Raw genomic sequence first — 18,697 nt, forward strand, 5'->3', positions numbered from 1 at the left:
ACTAGAGGATGGAGCGTTCCCTTGGGATCCCTTTTCCCAGACATTCATTTTACTTCCGGAGAGAACCACATCAGTAGAGGTGCCAATTAAGAATTACACTGAACTTTGCCACAGTTTAAATTGAAAGAAAAAAATACTTAGAATGTGGCTGACATATAAATTCTCTTAGTTAATGAAAATTGCAACATAGACATATTTAATATCAACTAATAGTATATACGTATTTGCTTTTATTGATTAGCTGCTGTAAGCCACCATTGCTAACCAAAGTAAATCCAAATCCTTTGTGTGGCACTCAAGGCCCTCCATGCTTGGCCACCCTGTTCCAGCTGTTCCAGCTTTACGTCTCACTGTTCCCTTCCATACACATGGGCCACCTCCCCCAAAACCTTACCGTCCCTTGGATTCCTTTCAGCTTTTGTGGCTTTGTAAATACTAACAGGGCTGCCTTTCTGCCTAGAACACTCCCACACTCTGCTGGCTGCTTGTCTGAATCAGAGGCTTCACCAACATTCCTATAAAAGACCTGCTCTCTTTTACTGAGTCCCCCAGGAGTCTCCAACTAGATGTGCCAGCTCCTCATCTGAGTGGTGTGGGCACAGTCAGAATGTCCTCTCCCAGATTCCAGGCATAGCGATAGAAGTAACGACAAAAGAAGGAAACGACCGACTTCTCTTAAACCCATGTTGAAAGTACTTTACCTGTTTCAGCTCACTTAATCTTTTCAGCAGCCTCTTGGCAGGGAGCTACTATTATGCCTCTTTTACGGTCCTGGAGACTGAGGCTCCGTGGGCTAAATCCTTGCCCAAGGTCATAGGCTAGGAAATGTGAAAGCTGGGATTCAGATGCAGGCAGTTGGATTCCAGCGCCACCAAAATAAACCCCTTGTCTAGGCTGCCTCTCTCTTGAGCAGACACTGTGTCCAGATCATCTTTGCCTCAGCATTAAATTCAGCCCCTAGTTATCACTGGATAAACAATGAATACTTTACTGTATCTATATGAGATGATGAATGTTAAACTCATTTCACAGTATCTGTAAGTCAAACCTTTATGCTGTACACTTGAAACTCACACAGTGAGATATGTCAGTTACATCTCCATTAAACTGGAAGACAGAAACAAAACCCCCAAAACAATGAATGAATGAACACACGTGAGATAAAACTAGCTCATCTTTGCTCTTGGCTCCCATGACCTGCGAAGCAGGCCCTTTGCTCTCCTGGGCGTCCAAGGAGCCCACAGGCAAGCACATTCACTGAGTCCTGGGCCTGGAATGGGTTTTCTTTTATAATGTTTGCCCAGTGATAACGTGAACCCATGACAAGTCCAGGAACTGTACTACAGCTCCACTTCTCGCTCTGCATTTTTTGAAAAAATTAATACAAAACTCTGGGATAAGCATACTGCTTTCAGGATTAGCCTTAATCTTTTTTTTTTCTTCTTTAACATATTCCCCAAAGAAGGTCATTTGTTTCTTTTTCTTTTCATTTTTAAATGGAGAAATGTTAAGAATTTAGGAATGCAGACACAGATGAAATTACAATGTCTTTTCAAATGCCAACAAAAATGCTCCGAGTTTGATGAGATTCCCTGTGGCATGAGTTTGTTTTAAAAAGTCCTGTCAATTCATTTTCTTGTTTTTGTTGGCGGACAGAGGCATTTTAAGTAACCAACTGGAGTCCTTTCCATCTCATCCTCTAGGTATTGCCGGGCAGGTGTCCATAGATGCCAATGGAGACCGGTACGGGGATTTCTCCGTGATTGCCATGACCAACACGGAAGCGGGCACCCAGGAGGTAAGCAAACAGGACTTCTGCCCCAGCCGCTCCTCTGCTTGTTGAAATTCCAAGGAATGTATTTGTCCTGGTGTCCAAATAGCTGCCCCGAAAGCAGCCTCCAAATAAAAATGAGCTGCACACAGGGAGTTTCCAAGAGAGGGCTTCCTTCTGGTTGAGGGTATCAGGGAAGACTTCAGGAAATGGTTCCACGTTTATCCTAAGTGGGGAAATCCTACCTTTCAAGTGGCCAAGAATCACACCTCAGTCCTAAGATACAGGACAGCATCATCAGCTGAGAGACGTAAAGTGAAATTGTGTATTTACTTCCTCCCTAAAAATTTGAAAAAAAAAATTGTTTTTGGCGGGGGTGGGTACAAACTGGACATGCATTAGTATTTCAAAAGATGATGGAGTTTCAGGACAGCATCACGAAGAGAAAAGGGTGCCCTGGACACACAGAGGAGTTTCTGACACTTCCTGGGGTGTCAAGCTCTTGGCCTCAGCTTCCTCGGCTGTAATGAGGAAATCATAATCTCTCCCTTGCTGACCTTACGTGATGATCACAAACACCAGATAAAATGGAACCTAGAAAAGGACTGTATAAACTTTACATGATAAATACATAAATAAAGATTATAGGAATAGGCAGTGTTTCAGGTCCCATAATGCGGCTCCCTCTCTGCTTCTCTGAAGGCTCTCACCCAGAGTTGATGCTTCTGTCACACTTCCTGCGACCCTGCATGAAGGACTGTCTTCTCTCAGTCCACACGTACTTGGCCTTTGTGGGAGGGGCTGAGCCGGCAGGACGCGCACTTGCTGCATTTACTGCACGGTTTTTTACTCTTCGATGGTCTGGGTCTCGTGTATATTCGAGTCTCCCCCTCTATAAAAGGTGGATAGTAACCGTCTATTATAGATAGGGTTGTGGTGAGGAGTCAGGAGTGCATGTGTGTAAAGTACTTGGTATGTGCTCAGTACATGCCAGTGATTGTTAGTTTGGTGATTGTCTAGAATTCTTTTCATTCTGACATGAAATGGCCTATGAGAGCTTGCTGGGCCTCCTTCAGGAGAGAGAGGGGGAGGGAGTGTCACAGGCCACTCAGGAGCAGGGTGCCGGTGCCCAGACAAAAGGGAAACGGATCCCGAGAACCTGGGTGCGAAGGTACTTCTAGGTCAGGGCTCAGGGAGCTGATGAAACGGCTGTTGAACAAGAAACTGAGAGTGAACCTGGAACTGACCCATAAAAGAATACTGATTTTTGTCAGGGGCCACAGGAGCTAATTGAAAAGGAGTTCAGCTTGGAAGTGGGGTGTAAATAGGGTAAATTCATCAGAGAGGAGAATGTAACCCCCGAAGTCAGGATGGGGAATAGTTTCGCAACCCGAGGAGGGTGAAGTGGGAAGTTCCTGAAGACGCTCTTTAATGCTTGAATCATATGCCAAGCTAACTGAGTGATGTGAGGCCCACTTAGCCTGGGACCCTTAAGATGGGTCCTGACATCCCTCATCCCTGAAAGGAACTTGGGCCTGACAGATGGCTGACCACGTGGGCTGCTCTGTGGCAGGTGGGAGAAGCAGTACCCTCTCCCGTGAGCAAGGGAAAAGCCATGCCTTCCCAGCTTATTGCTTTCTGTATAACCACCTTCCCTGCCATGGGGAGTCCGCTCTCCATAAATTATGCTCACCTTAAGAGCGCTGTTGGCGCCTGAAAATCTTGACCTACAAAGTCCTCAGAAACACACCATTGCAGTCAGTGTGAACGACAGGGGAGCCCACTCTGTGCCTCGTTTGGAACCAGATAACTTTGACCTTTCAGTGTGTATATGTATATATTTTTTGCCTTTATATAGGTTATTGGTGATTACTTTGGCAAAGAAGGTCGTTTTGAAATGCGACCGAACGTCAAATATCCTTGGGGACCTTTAAAGCTGAGAATAGATGAAACCAGAATGGTGGAGCACACAAACAGCTCTCCTTGCAAAGCATGTAAGTTTAGAGACTTAATTCGCTCTGTGTTTCATCATCTATGGTATCAGTATAATGCAGGGGTCATGCCCTGAAAGTGCAGATTCCTGTTTCTGATGTGGTAAGACCCATGGGAACAGTTCACAAACTGGCATCCGCCTTCAGCAGAGGCTTCTAGGTCCTTCTTCCCTTCCATCCTTTTCCAAAGTGGTAGAAGGCATCTCCCTATTTTTACACCTTGTACTATAATTTCTTAGTATTTGAGGTTTACACTTTTAGGGAGGATTAAAATATCAAATACTAAATGTCACTCGCTTATTCATCTCTTGTTTCAAAGTTTGTATTTATTCTCTTATCCCTCAGAACCAGTGTCCCTTAGGCACCTGAAAATTTACAAATTGGCAAATAAGTGTGAAATCTGTTATTTATGAGCAGCCTTGTCATAAATATAGAAGCAAGTGGAGGGTCTCATAAGGAGCTTAAAAGTAGGAAAATGGTTGGAAATCATTGTTTTAGCAAGACCCTTTGATAAGCTATTGAGGGAGGGCAAAGTGAGTATCGACCTTTCAGGGAACTTGTTCACTTTAGGCTAATGTATGTGTGTTCCTTATGTTTTGGAAACAGTCTTTAACCTGTGAGGTATTTTTGTATATGCAATAATTACGGGAAGGCATAAGGCAGAAATATGTTAAGAACACAGTCTCTGGAGTTATTGGGCCTGGATTTGGAATCCCACCGTTGTCACTTACTGGTTTTGTGAACCCAGGAGCGTCCTTCTATTTCTTTAAGCCTCAGTTTTCTCATATGTAAAATGAAAGAAATGTATCCCACTCTTAGGACTGCTCTGAGGATTAAATACGAATGCATATAAGACTGTGTCCTAAACTCTTTCTACACAAGCTAGCTATTTATCGTTTTTATATAATAACTGAGACACTACTGAACTTGATTGTTACATTTTCACAAAGCTATATAAGACATTTTGACATGAAACTCTGGCTTTGGTGAGAGAACATCTAGAAACAGAACATTAACTCAATGAATTTTCTCACCAAATCTTCCAGCACTTGGAAGTGTCACCATCGAAGTGACACTGAAAATGAGAAGAGCCGGCTCAGTCCCATGGTCTCCATGGTTGTATTCTCTGCCAGTAAACTCAAGAGTGTGGCTAGATCTGAAAACTTCAGTTTCCAGTTTTCTTCAAATCCTTCTTGAACCTGCTTTATTCCCACTGTGCTCACTTTTTTTTTTTTGTAACAGTCATTCATCTAGTATTTTCTTAAGTGCTTTTTTTTTTTTTTTTTTGTGGTATGCGGGCCTCTCACTGTTGTGGCCTCTCCCGTTGCGGAGCACAGGCTCCGGATGCGCAGGCTCAGCGGCCATGGGTTACGGGCCCAGCCGCTCTGTGGCATGTGGGATCTTCCCAGACCGGGGCACGAACCCGTGTCCCCTGCATCGGCAGGCGGACTCTCAACCACTGCGCCACCAGGGAAGCCCTTAAGTGCTTTTTAAGCTTTGCACTTGGTAAAGAACCCTCAAACCCCAAACCAAACCACAACCACCACTGCCACAACAACGAACAGGATCCCCTAGAAAATAGTTCTCAAAAAGAAAGGAAAATTGGAAAATTTGCCCCAAGTGGGAAATTGAGAAACACCTTCCAATGAATGAAAGTTTTCAATGACTGAAACGTCAGAATGAGGGATTTCTAGCTATTTCTCAACATGAACTCAGATTATCTCTGTTTCTTTTTCAAGCAGGTGGCCTAGAAGAGTCAGCGGTGACAGGAATTGTTGTGGGAGCCTTACTAGGAGCTGGTTTGCTAATGGCCTTCTACTTTTTCAGGTTAGGACCACTTTATAAGGTTTTAAAATTCACTCCCCTTTGCCACTGGCCTTCGAACGATCCTCCTTGTGACCTGTGCCTATCTTGCTTTTACCCAAAAAGCATGTGGTGAGAAGAACTGAGCCATTCCTTTGGTGTGACGCTGGTTTGGTGGTCAGTGGGTTAGCATACCAGGCAGTGGGTCAAGGTTTCTATTGCCTCCCCCTATGGGCCACAGAGCCACTGCTGTCTTTGGCTTACAAATATTCTGACCCCATTCCTACCGCCCACCACATGCGAAAGTGGAGAGGGAATCTGGACAAAGGGAGAATCAATTTCCCCAGTCTCCGGCTTCCTCCAGTTTAGAAACAGGTGCTGGGCTCACCTTCTGTAGAGGACGTAGTGGCTCCAAGCAGCCTATGCTCTCAGGACATCTGTGCTCAGTATTTGAGAACCCACATGCTTAGTGACCACTGTGGTTAAGCCCCGAGTCTTGTAAAGTTGTAATATTTATGTGTGTTCAAGATACCGATAGTTTCGCATCTTGAGACCTGTTCATTCCTCTGAAATCTTTGGTGGTTGAGTCTGTGGCTTATTCTTAAGTCAGCGGACCATGATTTTTTTCATTTCTGTATGGAACTGTAACTGCGGGTGTATGTGACTCTTTGTGGGGACAATTGTATTCCTGTACGCTTCATCTGATCTTTATCTAGGGCATATCCTGGGAGCTGGGGAGAGCTTCTGTGGCAGAATAGACAAGACTTAACCCACGAGGCACCCAGGGAAGAAGGGGAAGGCTTGTTCTATGGCGTCTGGGAAAGCAGGCCAATTTTCCTCCTTGAATAAGGGACAATGCCTTAGGGCACACTACTTTAATCTTTGACCAGGGTTTCATATTGTGTCACTTCTCACTTATTAACCCAAACCCAGATGTCCCTTGAGGGCATTCTTTGTAAGAGAAACCATAGTATTTTGTAGCCAAGTGAGGTTTTATTACTACATTCGCTTTCCCTTTACCCAGGAAGAAATACAGAATAACCATTGAGAGGCGAAACCAGCAAGAAGAAAGCAACGTTGGAAAACATCGGGAGTTACGGGAAGATTCCATCAGATCCCATTTTTCGGTGGCTTAAAAGGAAGCCTATTCTTTTGGCTTGAGATTCTTTAAGGAGATAAATGGGATGAAAAACATCAATGGAACAGAAGGGGCGCTCTTGAAAAACTCATTCTTTTAAGCAGTTAGTCATTTCGTTGTAAAATTTCTTTAGAAGCTCAGGAACTGTTATTAATCACCATATGCCTCCCGGCCTTTCATCTCGTGACAAACAAATATAAGAATATAACGTCACTTTGTTCAATGTTCATACTATTTCAAGGGCACATGATCAGATTTATGTTTTGAAGGTCTGATGTCTCCATATCTTGATGGCTTTTGAGGGGATTTTATGCAAGGCTATAAAATGTGTTTTTCTTAAATGAGATGTTTTATAGCTAGAATAAAATAATTTTTACAAGTAGAATATCCTTGAAAAGAATTTAACCCCAAGAAGAAGAAAACGTAATGAAAAGTCTCAAGGTAGGAAATACGTCATTCCTTTCTCTAGCGCTGGTGGACAGATCTGAAGTTGAAAACTGCTCTGTCCGATGTATACATTCAGGTCCTGACTTCATATCTCGAAAAAGAATCCCCCCCTGCCCCCTGTCTCCTTCAGCGTCTCATAAAAGCTACTCTGGAAAGTTGTAACTATTAGTAAGTTAAGAGGATTTATACAAGAAAAGCAAATCTAAGATGTTTCATTTTTTAATATAAAAAAGCCCTATTTCACACTAACACTTTATTTTTAAGTATTTTAATCTTATATTTTACTATTAGAAAATGTGTCTATTTTTTCATTTTGAAGATTAAATTTCACTTCTATTTTAAAAGCATGGGTAAAGTGTACAACAAACCAATAATGATGAAAGATGCCTCTCTTTTTCTCCCTCTTTTCCTCTTCCCCGTGGCTGTAGCCCAATACAAATTGCTGCTTTAATTACAGAGATCTGGAAATGTACTTAGATTATAGACTCTACAGGAATACATCAGTTTACCTGTTTTAAATGCAACTTGTTTTAGGGATAGACTCCTTCCAGTTCTGGCCAGTGACGAGTGTCAAGACCAAGGATGAAATTTAATAGAATTAAGTCAGGTTTTATAAAAGGGAGGCGGTCCTTTTTTCTCAAGAAGAACTTTATAGAGTTAGAACTTGACAGTAAGCACAGAAACGATACATTTAATAGATGACATTTTACCAAAATTCACAATGACGATTTTGGTTAAAAGAGGGAATCTAAATAGCTACTATATTCCCTTTTAGTAAACTCCAGAGAGGCTTGCAGTCATCCACTAGTAACCCATGTAACAGGCGTAGGGATATGAGGAATTTGGACAGGGTTGAATAAGTGTATACCAAATCTCTACTTTGTGCCTAGTACTCTGCTCATAGGTTTAAACTCAGGTTGCCGCTTTCATGTATAATTTGTGGAGAAAACAGACAATGAGGGAAGAATGGGAAGTTGCCAGATCACTGTACCATCTTATCATGACGTCACGAGGGTCTTTCCTCAATAATGTTTTGAGCAGCCGGAAAATAGTTTTAAAAATTATCTTAATGTCTGGAAAAGACCATCTATAGGAGGAAAATGGGGCAGTTTAAGAAAGTAGGGGAATACCAGAATTGGAGCAATTCCTAGGTAGTGATGGAGGCTGTGGTTCACACTGGTAATGGTGGAGGTGAGGCAGGGCAAGTGAGAGCCCCGTGTCCTGAAGTTGGCCTGAGCTTGCTTCCCTGGAGGCGTCCGCCACTCCTACTTCAGCCAAAGTGAATGGATTATTTCTGCGTGAGGCACATTCCCCCTCTATTGTTTAAAAATGGAACGCAGGCAGTTGGAGAACATGATAAAAGAATGAACTCTGATCAACTCAAGGGACTATGTTGTAGTTCTCCATGCTGGGTGCAAATGAAAAAGTGCTGAATTCAAAACAGGATGGAAAAAGCAGGCAAGAGAGGCCAGCGCCAGAAATTCTGACACAGGAAGACAGTTTGGGAAGTAAAATCCAGGAAAGTGATGCGTGTAACATCTCAGAACTCAACGTGAAAACAGAATGGAAGAGTTGCATCCATCTTATTTTTGTGAGTTGAGAGACTATTTCTCTCTCATTTATGTTTTTCAGTGATGTTTTCCACGTATTTTAGAGATACTCATTCTCTATTATCTTGTGTTTGTTAAAAAAACATTAAAATTTTGAGCCTATGTGCTTATTACAGGGAAAAAACACTCTTACCTGGCTGCAGTCTTTGGGTAGAAACATTTCTAACCTTTCTAGAATTTATATAGGGACTGTTAACGCTAACCTTTTTAAAGCAAATATCTTTTATTTCTACTTCAGGTAGAGGAATAGTTCTAAACCTAATATTATATTCCCAGGTAAAATCTTAAAAATTTTAAGTGAGAATTTAGTCTTTTAAAAATGGTAGAGCAGGGCTTCCCTGGTGGCGCAGTGGTTGAGAGTCCGCCTGCTGATGCGGGGGACACGGGTTCGTGCCCCAGTCCGGGAGGATCCCACATGCCGTGGAGTGGCTGGGCCCGTGAGCCATGGCCGCTGGGCCTGCGCGTCCGGAACCTGTGCTCCGCAACGGGAGAGGCCACAACAGTGAGAGGCCCGCGTACTGCAAAAAAAAAAAAAAAAAAAAAATGGTAGAGCAAATCATAAGGTTTCTGATATTTGGACGCCATTCTCTTCCAATCTTAAAGTGATTCTAGTGTTCTTAAGATTGTTTATTTACATGTCTGTTTGCTATCCTTTCTTCCTTGAAATTGTCACATGAGTTACAAAACTCTATTAAGTTTTTAAAGCTCCCTTAAGTTGGGAAACCTTTGCTAAAAGTGTAGGTGTTTGGCCCAAGGTTACCCTGGGTTAAGACTTCTGGAGGTTATAAATCGGGATTGAAATTCCTAACTGCTAACATGTTTGACAACTAGTTATTCATGGGGCAACTTCACCAGTAGCCACATATCATATGGTAAAATAAATAGGACTTTAGTTCTTAAATCGTTCATAAATTATTATCCTGAACTCCAGGGCGTTCAGATTTCAAAAGGGATACTTTATCAGTATTTTCTTATCTGGCCAAACATAAGCTGACATTGATACAGGTGAGAATGAGTATATACTTTTTGTGTGTATACTCTTGGTGTTGGAAATAAGTATAGGTTTTTATGGTCATCATCATCATCTTAGATTTTTTCTTTTCTGCACTCAGAAATAAAAGCTTTCTCTAGGTGATCACTTCTATCCAGGAAGAACTTTCTGTGTAGAGTGTGGGGCTTCCCCCAGAATGACCACAGGCTCCACAAGGAAGTCCCTGTAAACACTACGTTTCTTGGAAGAACCATCAGCTTGTCCTTTCCTGAACCGCAGACATGGTTCCACAGGCTTTAAAATGGTTCTTTACACTTCAGAAGCTATATTTAATGGAGGAAGGGGAGAAAGGTAGGGAAAGTTAATGCCTCCTTTTCTCTTCTTCCGTAAATTCAAAGTCTTTTGCTTTGGAATGTCAAGCACTTCTCCCTAATCACATGCTCCTGGTATCATTCACTTATTCAAGGCACCTGTGCCCTTTGCTCCCCTAACTGACCACTTTACTTCTGCTTGCCCCTGATTTTGGGAGTGTGAGATTTGCTGTTGACCGTGAAAGTAAGGCCATTGTATAGACCTTATACAGACAGAGACAGGAATTCGGAGTAGGTCCGGTGGGCTGACCACCTTCTTGTGAGTGAGCATAAAGTAGCTGTTTGTGGAAGTCTCTTAGGAGACCAAATAGAATATTATGCCACTGGTATTAAGGGAGTGTTTATAAACTGAAAGGAACACATACCTATGTTTCTTGGGACACAAAGCATTCGGATCCTGAGTGGATGCAGTCATAAAGCCAAACACCAACCAAAGTCAGGTCCCTCGGTCTACGTTTCATGGGGTTGGTTTAGTTATGCCGTGTGGTTCAGTGCTTCATAAGGAAGCTGAAGACGAGCTGAGTTTCTTCTTCAGTAGAAAAAATGGAAACTAATAACATGGAGTGTGTTTTGGGGGTAGTGCGGAAGCACAGAGAATGAGGTGGTGCTGTTCCGAGGAATCTGTTTCTTTTTCAGTTGATCTTTAGAACTATAGAATAACCTATAATTTAGTTCCTCTTCAGTAAGAAGCTTGGGACACACCCAGCAAGAAGAATCAGGATCAAGCTCTTCCGAAAGAAACAGAAGAGGGTAGTGTTGCCAGCTGCCAGCATCTTTACCGCCCCTCCCGCCAACGACCTTTCCACTGTCCACCATGGCTCCAAAGATGCATCAGCATCGTGCCCATGCAGGTAGCAGCTTGTGAGTACCTCCATGCTTCCTCAGGGGGAAAGAAGACCATGTGCTGGCTGTAAGAATGTAGCTGGCTTTTGATCAGAACCCTTACCTAACTTGACCACGTGCTCCCAGGGCAGTTCAAGCCTCTGATGTGCATATGCTCCAACAAACCTGGCTTCGGTTTTCAGCATGTAGAGCTTGCAGGTGTGCCCCCATAGCTAGACTCCAGGATTAAATCGACTTTCAAAAGGTGCTGGATTGCAGTTTGTTCAAATTTCTCATTAACCACTAATGTTAATTCCTACCAAAGGCAAAGCAATTCTAAACCAGCGGATGCTGTTGATGTTCATATTTTAAGCCACTTCAAACACGGTGAAGGGGTTTCAGTGGGAGCTGAGTCTCAGAAGTAAAAATCCATATATTACAATAACTCTTTGATGTATCAGGTGTGGGATGATTCCTAGGGGACATATTTGAACAAGCAGAATTAAGAGTTAGCTAAAGTGCTGCATTGCTTTGATTCACATGTTTAAAGACCTAAATTTCTACGTGCAAGGAATAAAGGGCCCATTCACCAGGGTAAGTCACAACATAGGCTACCAAAGTGTATTCGATTTGCTAGGAGAACAAAGCTGTCATAGCACATAATAATTGCTCAGAGAAGGTTGAGAAAGAGGAAAATTTGGATTTTGAGACAGAATATCCTATTTATTATTCAATGCCAAGATCTTAAAATGTTCAGTGTGGTGTGTCCTACAAGACAGCAATGAGGTGCCCATAACAGCCTGGAGATGCTGTGAGTTTGCAGATCTTTCTGCTGGGTCCTGGGAATCTGAGTTTTGTTCCCTGTGCATGGTGCATAATTGAATTCAAGAGGACACAGAACAGACACGTGGGGGATTACTTCTGCAGCCCTTGTCTTCTGGGCCATATTATTCACTGATAATTTACTATATAGGACTACCGAACAGTACATACCTACCATGAGTCTGGTAGAAAAGTAAAAGTATAAGCTGACAGCTACATACAGTTTATTATTCGAATGTAAGTAGAACTATCTGCATATAATGTGATTTAATTTATTGTTGTTTTGTGTAGAAAACGAGAATTAATGACTGTGGATATAACCCCTGTTTTGTATAATATATTTTATTTCTGGTGCAAATTGGTCAGTTAAGATATCTTCATCTGGTGTTTGGATATAAATGTGTATGTGTTCTTGTAAATGTTTCTGTTAAGCAAGAATGCCACATGCTCACAGTATAACAATGTGTTCTCATTAAAAAAATACGTCGCACAGAAACCTTTTCCTGTTTATAATTCAACCAACATACACTGCACATATCCATATTCTCCAAGGACTTTCTGGTCTCCTAGGACCAGTTTAAGTAAAAGATTAATTAGCAGATGTGATGAATTGTGCTGTCGGAATGGTACCCATGAAAGAACTCAAGAATTTCTTCCCAGAACAGGGAAATTTGCAGAAATAAGAAAAGAATATATTATTAAAATGAGGAGCAAACCTTGAATTGGCAGGTAAGGGGAGAAATCTTTGTGAATGATATCCTGAGTCTCCACAGCTTGAGGACACCACATAGCTCCACGTTGGCCTCATATTATTATGTGCCTTGCCCACTCTGAAGAGGTCTTAAGTCAGTCTTGTCATTCTAAAGAGCTTCTCAGTTTCTAGGGTACTAAACAAGTCAATAGCCTGGAGCATCTACAGGTGACTCTGGCTTGTAAAAAGCTGCTTCACTCTCTGGGAAGTTAGTCATGATTTACTTTAAGCCCAAGAAACACATAGCAATCCTCAGGGTTGGATCAATGTGTCCCGGGCCCTGCTGCTGCTGTTGCCACCGCCAGTGAGGTCCCCTGGCAATACCACCAATGACACATTGGGTACTGGAGTTTGAGAAGATTCTGCATCAGGATGCTGACTCTAGGGTTGGAGGTTGGAGTGGGGGTCCTGGCAGGAATGAAGGGCGGGGCCAGGAAACCTCCAGGAAGCACAGATGTCTCAGTCTACTTGGGCTGTTGAAACAAAATACCATAGGCTCGGGCTTATACAACAGAAATGTATTTCTCACAGTTCTGGAAAGTTTGGTTCCTGATGAGGGCTTTCCTCCTGGCTTGTAAATGGCTGGCTTCTTCCTGCATCCTCACATGGCCTGTCCTGTGTGTGTGTGTGTGTGTGTGTGTGTGTGTGTGTGTAGAGAGAGAGAGAGAGGGAGGGAGAGAGAGAGAAGGAGGAGGGAGGCTCTTTGGTGTCTCTTCTTATAAGGACACTAATCCTATGATGGGGCCCCATCTTTATGACCTCGTTTAACCTTAATTGCTTCCTTGGAGGCAAATACAGCCACACTGGGGTATGGACTTCAACATATGAATTTTAAGGGGGACATAAACATTCAGTCCATAGCACTGAGTATTATCACTACTTTCCTACATCACTTTGGGGACCATGGCCTCCCTGAATCTTTCCATTCCACATCCTACCTATTTTGAATTTCTTCATGAACACCCAACACCCCACAATAGGCTAAAGATGCCTCATGACTGCGACTAGCGGGGGGTATGTCCCTGGAAGAACCCTTGGGAGCTCCAAAAACCATTGATTTAGGGCCTCACCCTAACCCTAAATCATGGGCTTCTGAGGTTGACTTAAACAGCATCTACTATTGGGAGAGGTACCAATGGCTGCGGGTCTTTAAAAAATTAGCAATTTAATAAGCGATCTATTATCACCGAACTAGAACCATGAAAAATAATTCCTTTTGCAGGCTTTGTGCATCCCTGACTGTCATAGCTGCCAAAGCCCTATCATTCCCATTTCATAGACGAAGACACAGTGGAGCCAGACTCCTGGGGTTTATATCCTGACTCTGATCCTTGCGGCTGTGTAACCTGTGTGACAATGGGGATAATCATAGTGCCGAGTTCATCAGGCTGCTGGGAGGACTTCAAACTTGCCACACAGTGAAGCATTCAAAAGAACGATTACCACACTCTCCTGTTTCCTTGGATAAGGAGACAAAACTCTCAGTTGGCCATTTTTGAGCCTTTTCAAGGCAATTTGGCTTGATGACACCTAGTCCTGCCTTCTTAGAGGATGAGATGAGAGACTATGAGGAGAAAGAGGTCCCTTTTCTGTACACTGTCTCCCCCACCCGCCAAAAGGTCCAGACAAGGGACAGGAGGGGACAGTGATGAAGCTCTCAGAGGGCGTGAGCAGTTTCATTCAAATCTGTTTTCTCCTCAGCTGGACCGGTGTGTCACACCTGCCACACACATCCTGATTTCCGCCACTGGCTGAGAGGACCTTAAGGACCTCTCCCTGGACCTCATCCCCCCCTGGGCAAGGACGCTAGCAGCTGTGATCAGTCAGAGCAGTACGTTCTCCCCTGCAACATGAGGGACTCTCGTGTGCCCTAAAGAACATCTTTCCCACCAGGGGCTGCCCTCACCCCAGGCCTCCCCTGAGAAAGCCGGGATTTTGTCCCAAACGCAACAGCGGCACCTCATAAGTGTGTTAGTGGATGGCGGGGGGATTTTCCAGTGTAGACAAAAGGGGGTTCTTTTTCCACGGCCACTCCAGTGGGCCAAGAGAGACCAGGCATCCTGCTGCCTGCTGGAAAGTGACCTCATCAAAGCCATGAAATCCCTGGTGCTTGTGGGGCTTCTCCCCATGGGACCTAGTGGCCCCAGAGACCAGATGAAGACAGAGCGCTTTTCTGGAAAGCCCGCCACAGTGCAGAGGGTCGGGTGAGGCAGGTCTGGGAGGCTGCATTCCAGGCTGCGGCCCCTCCTCCACATCCCTTCTTGCAGGCGCCGGTGCTGGGCACCCTCTGGCGGGGGTGGACCAGTTCCATCAAATGCTTGAGAAGCCCCAGCTGTGCGTGCAAGCTGTGCTCCCCCAGCTGTGGCCGTCGTGGGTGCCGTCAAAGGTATTTTATGCTTTCAGGCGAAAATCCTGCAAGAGGCCCTATCTAAATAGAGCTGGCCCCCTGGTGTCTTAGTCGTATACCCTTGATGACTGTTCTCAGCGTTTTATTCGGAAGGAGAATGAAGAAGGAGAAGGAGCGTGTGCCCATCTCAATCCAACCCCAGTGGCTATTTATGGGGAGCTCCCTACATGGCAAGACTGCGCCAAGCACCTAAACTGTGCTCGTTTATTTCACCAGACGTGGTTATCCATACGTCACCCCTACGAAGCAGGACTACGGTCAACCTCCTCACCTTAGAGGCACAGAGAGGCTAAGTAACTTGCCCAAGGCCTCCCAGCTACTAGGCGGCAGGGCTGGGGTTTGAAGGCAGACCGGTGGCCGTAGCAACGGCCATGCCAAACTGCTGAATCCCGTGGCTCGTGGTCAGTTCAGTCTCGATCAGTAGACCTCGCGCCCTTTTCACTTTCCACAACCAATCAGATTCTCATCCATCTCTCCCTCTCCATGTTTACTGCCGCCAAATCAGGCCTTTATCTAAACCTCACCCCAAATTAGCAGGGAGCAGCCTCCTAACTCTTATTTCTAAGCTCTCCTCTTTTAACTCATTTGTCTCACCACTGCCATGTCAGTCTCCCTAAAATGCTGCTGTGATAATGCTTCTCTTTCTCTCTTTTTTTTTTTTGTAGTATGTGGGCCTCTCACTGTCATGGCCTCTCCCGTTGCAGAGCACAGGCTCTGGACGCGCAGGCTCAGCGGCCATGGCTCACGGGCCCAGCCGCTCCGCGGCATGTGGGATCTTCCCAGACTGGGGCACGAACCCGTGTCCCCTGCATTGGCAGGCGGACTCTCAACCACTGCGCCACCAGGGAAGCCCTAATGCTTCTCTCTTGTTCAGTAACCTATAATGACTCCCAATCCTCAGAGGTCAGCTTCCATATTCGGTTCCTGGTGTCACAGCCCTACCCCTTCAGTCTTCCTTTATTGCTTATTATTCACTATTCCTTGTTCAGTCAAATTATGCTGAAATTGACTTACTCAAATTGATTTACTTGTCATCCACTAAACTTTCCCTGCACTTTCCTGCCAGCAACGTTTTATTCCCACTGTTCCTCCCACCTGGAAAACCCTTTGCTTTCTAATCAGGTCCATCCATCCTTTATCTGCAGTTCACATCCCAACTCCTCTGTAAGTTTCCTCATCCACCCTCGCCTCGGATGAGCGCTACTCTATTTTGTGGCATTTGTTGTCGCAGGGGTTACGAATGGGTGGTCTGCCGATGTGTTTTGTTTGGCCAGCCAGTGTTTAGAAAGGAAAAAAAAGAACAAAAGGAATTTGAATGTGTTTGGATGGGGCAAATGCTCTCCAGTTTGCCAGATCCCCACACTCTCGATGTTCTTACACCCAGTTTTCTGATTTACATCAGGGCTTCGGGGCTTGCAAACTCTGCACGTACAGCTAACTGGACAATCACGTGGACCTTTGCCCCATTTCTTCTACTGCCACCTTACTTATCTTTTCAACGTCATAACTTCCAAGCTGCTGGTCTTCAAAGATTTCTCTGACACTTTAGATTTGTTTCTCTTCCTGTATCATCTTTGTCAAGTGCTAAGTGATTCCAAAATAAAATATTTCCCGCCCCAGGGGAATTATTACCCAAAGAGACTCCATGTAGTTTTGTAATGTTAATACTCAATCCATAATCTTTCTGCTTTGTGAAATTTTCTTAAAACTGGGATATTCTTAAATGTCCTCCCACAAGGAGGACTCCAGAGCTTAAATTCCTGCTTTTCTGTTTACAAGCTCTGGGGCCCAGCAAACCACAGGCCTCTCTCAGCCTCAGTTTCATCCTTTGTACAATCAGGAGAATATTAACTACTTTGTAGGGTTCAAGCGATGTCTGATGTGCAGCAGCAGCTCAATAAACTGGAGCTGTTACTATTTTCATGAGACAGCTTTACTTACTGCCTCAAGTTCTTGGGTTCCTGGTGTCAAGCCTGGTCCCAAACAGAAGACGTGGGGTCTTTTTGCCATGAACCTTGTGGTAGACATGCATCCTTCTAACCTTATCCTCATTTCATAGATGAGGATGCTGGGGGGTACCAAGATTGTAGCTGTGAGATTCCTGGCACAGAGCAGCTGCAATAGCTCGCGTCTGTTGCACAGACCCTCTGCCAGAGGCTGTTCTAAGTCCTGTATCTTACGCAGTCCTGTATCCCACCACAGCCCTACGAGGCTGGCTCTGTGGTCACCTCTGAGACACAGAGTGCTTCAACACCTTGCCCTGATCCCCAGTCAGGAAATGACAGCACCAAGGCGTGAAAGTAGCAAGTCTGTTCTAGAACCCGAGCTCTCCTCCCTCTAAAATACACCAGAGGCACCCTCGGTGTCCTAATGTCCTCAGTTATGTCTACAAGACCCCCAAAGACCCTCCACCTTTAATCCTCTGTCACCTCTTGTCCTACCACACATCAACCACTATGATAAGAAAAGGATAGTATGTTTATAGCGGAATTTAGGACTGTAGCTCAGAGGTTCCCAAGTATCAATACCATTTGCAGACTTGTGTCAATCCATGGAGTTTTACCAGTTTGTGCTGAAATAAGAAAAATTAGGACAATGATAGGGAAATGTTCATAAACACAAGTTGATTCAGTATTTAAAGCACTTGCTCTTTTTCTGAGATTATAACTTAGTGATTTTGTGTCTGAGTTGTGAAAAAAATACCTTTTCTATTATAAAATGGTAGTGACACTAGTAGTGGGTTTTTTTTTTTTTTTGGTTGTGTTGGGTCTTCATTACTGCGCGCGGGCTTTCTTTAGTTGCGGCGAGAGGGGGCTACTCTGCGTTGTGGTGCGTGGGCTTCTCATTGCGGTGGCTTCTCTTGTTGCAGAGCACAGGCTCTAGGTGCGCAGGCTTCAGTAGTTGCAGCATGCGGGCTCAGTAGTTGCGGCATGCGGGCTCAGTAGTTGTGGCCCACAGGCTCCAGAGTGCAGGCTCAGTAGTAGTGGTGCAAGAGATTAGTTGCTCTGCAGCATGTGAGGTCTTCCCAGACCAGGGATCGAACCCGTGTGCCCTGCATTGGCAGGCGGATTCTTAACCACTGTATCACCAGGGAAGCCGCGGTTTTGTTTTTTTTTTAATGTCTTTATCAGACAAAATAAAAAGTTGGCAAATAATGGTTGAAATTCCTGAAATCCACCAGTCTAGAAACATAGTCTGTTGTCTGATGGAATTACAAAATGTCCGCTTGTTTATTCATTGTTACACGAGACTGTATCTTGTCTTCTGGGCCAGACTTCCCCCCTTTGTGTATCCCAGGAGCTTAGAGATATTTTTTGAGTAAATCCCTGCTGGCTGATTCTTTTAAGGGCCACACAAAACCTGTGTCCCAGCCCAGATTCTTAATAGTCTATCTTTACCCTTCTTTGAGCGATCCCTCACATTCTGACTAGTCATGATTAAGTCATCTTCAAACCAAAACCGTTGGCAGAACAAACATCTCAGACTGAAGCTCTTTCCTTCAAAGGTTTCATAGCTGTTTCTCAAAACCAGTCCCCAATGTTGAACTCTTAGCTACCTTACAAGCAGCTTCTATAGTGAGACAGATCACTACTTATCAGCTTACTATAATAACAACAATAAGGATAGTGACAATAATGTGACAACACATTAGAGACCTCCACTTAGTGTGTCCTTCCAAACCATCACACTGAAACTGTTTTTTCTTACTTTAAGCCCTTTTAAACTTAGCTGCTCTGACTTAAGAGAAAAAAGAACAGCCCCTGATGCCCAAG

At 44.1% G+C, this 18,697-nt stretch overlaps 1 protein-coding gene across 2 annotated transcripts in view; it reads left to right on the forward strand.

Moving 5' to 3' along the window:
- NPR3 (natriuretic peptide receptor 3) overlaps positions 1–6,701 on the forward strand; it is a 63,364-nt gene extending 56,663 nt beyond the window's left edge. The window contains exons 5-8 of one of the 2 annotated variants that reach the window (XM_030843625.2): positions 1,704–1,798; positions 3,630–3,765; positions 5,502–5,589; positions 6,590–6,701. In XM_030843625.2, the coding sequence (XP_030699485.2) occupies positions 1,704–1,798; positions 3,630–3,765; positions 5,502–5,589; positions 6,590–6,701 (431 nt within the window). The remainder of the gene's footprint in view (positions 1–1,703; positions 1,799–3,629; positions 3,766–5,501; positions 5,590–6,589) is intronic. The other variant, XM_030843626.2, reaches the window with a different exon arrangement.
- Positions 6,702–18,697: the final 11,996 nt, after the last annotated feature.

The sequence above is a fragment of the Globicephala melas genome, chromosome 3 (assembly GCF_963455315.2).
Source record: "Globicephala melas chromosome 3, mGloMel1.2, whole genome shotgun sequence".
In the NCBI taxonomy this organism is placed as follows: domain Eukaryota; kingdom Metazoa; phylum Chordata; class Mammalia; order Artiodactyla; family Delphinidae; genus Globicephala; species Globicephala melas.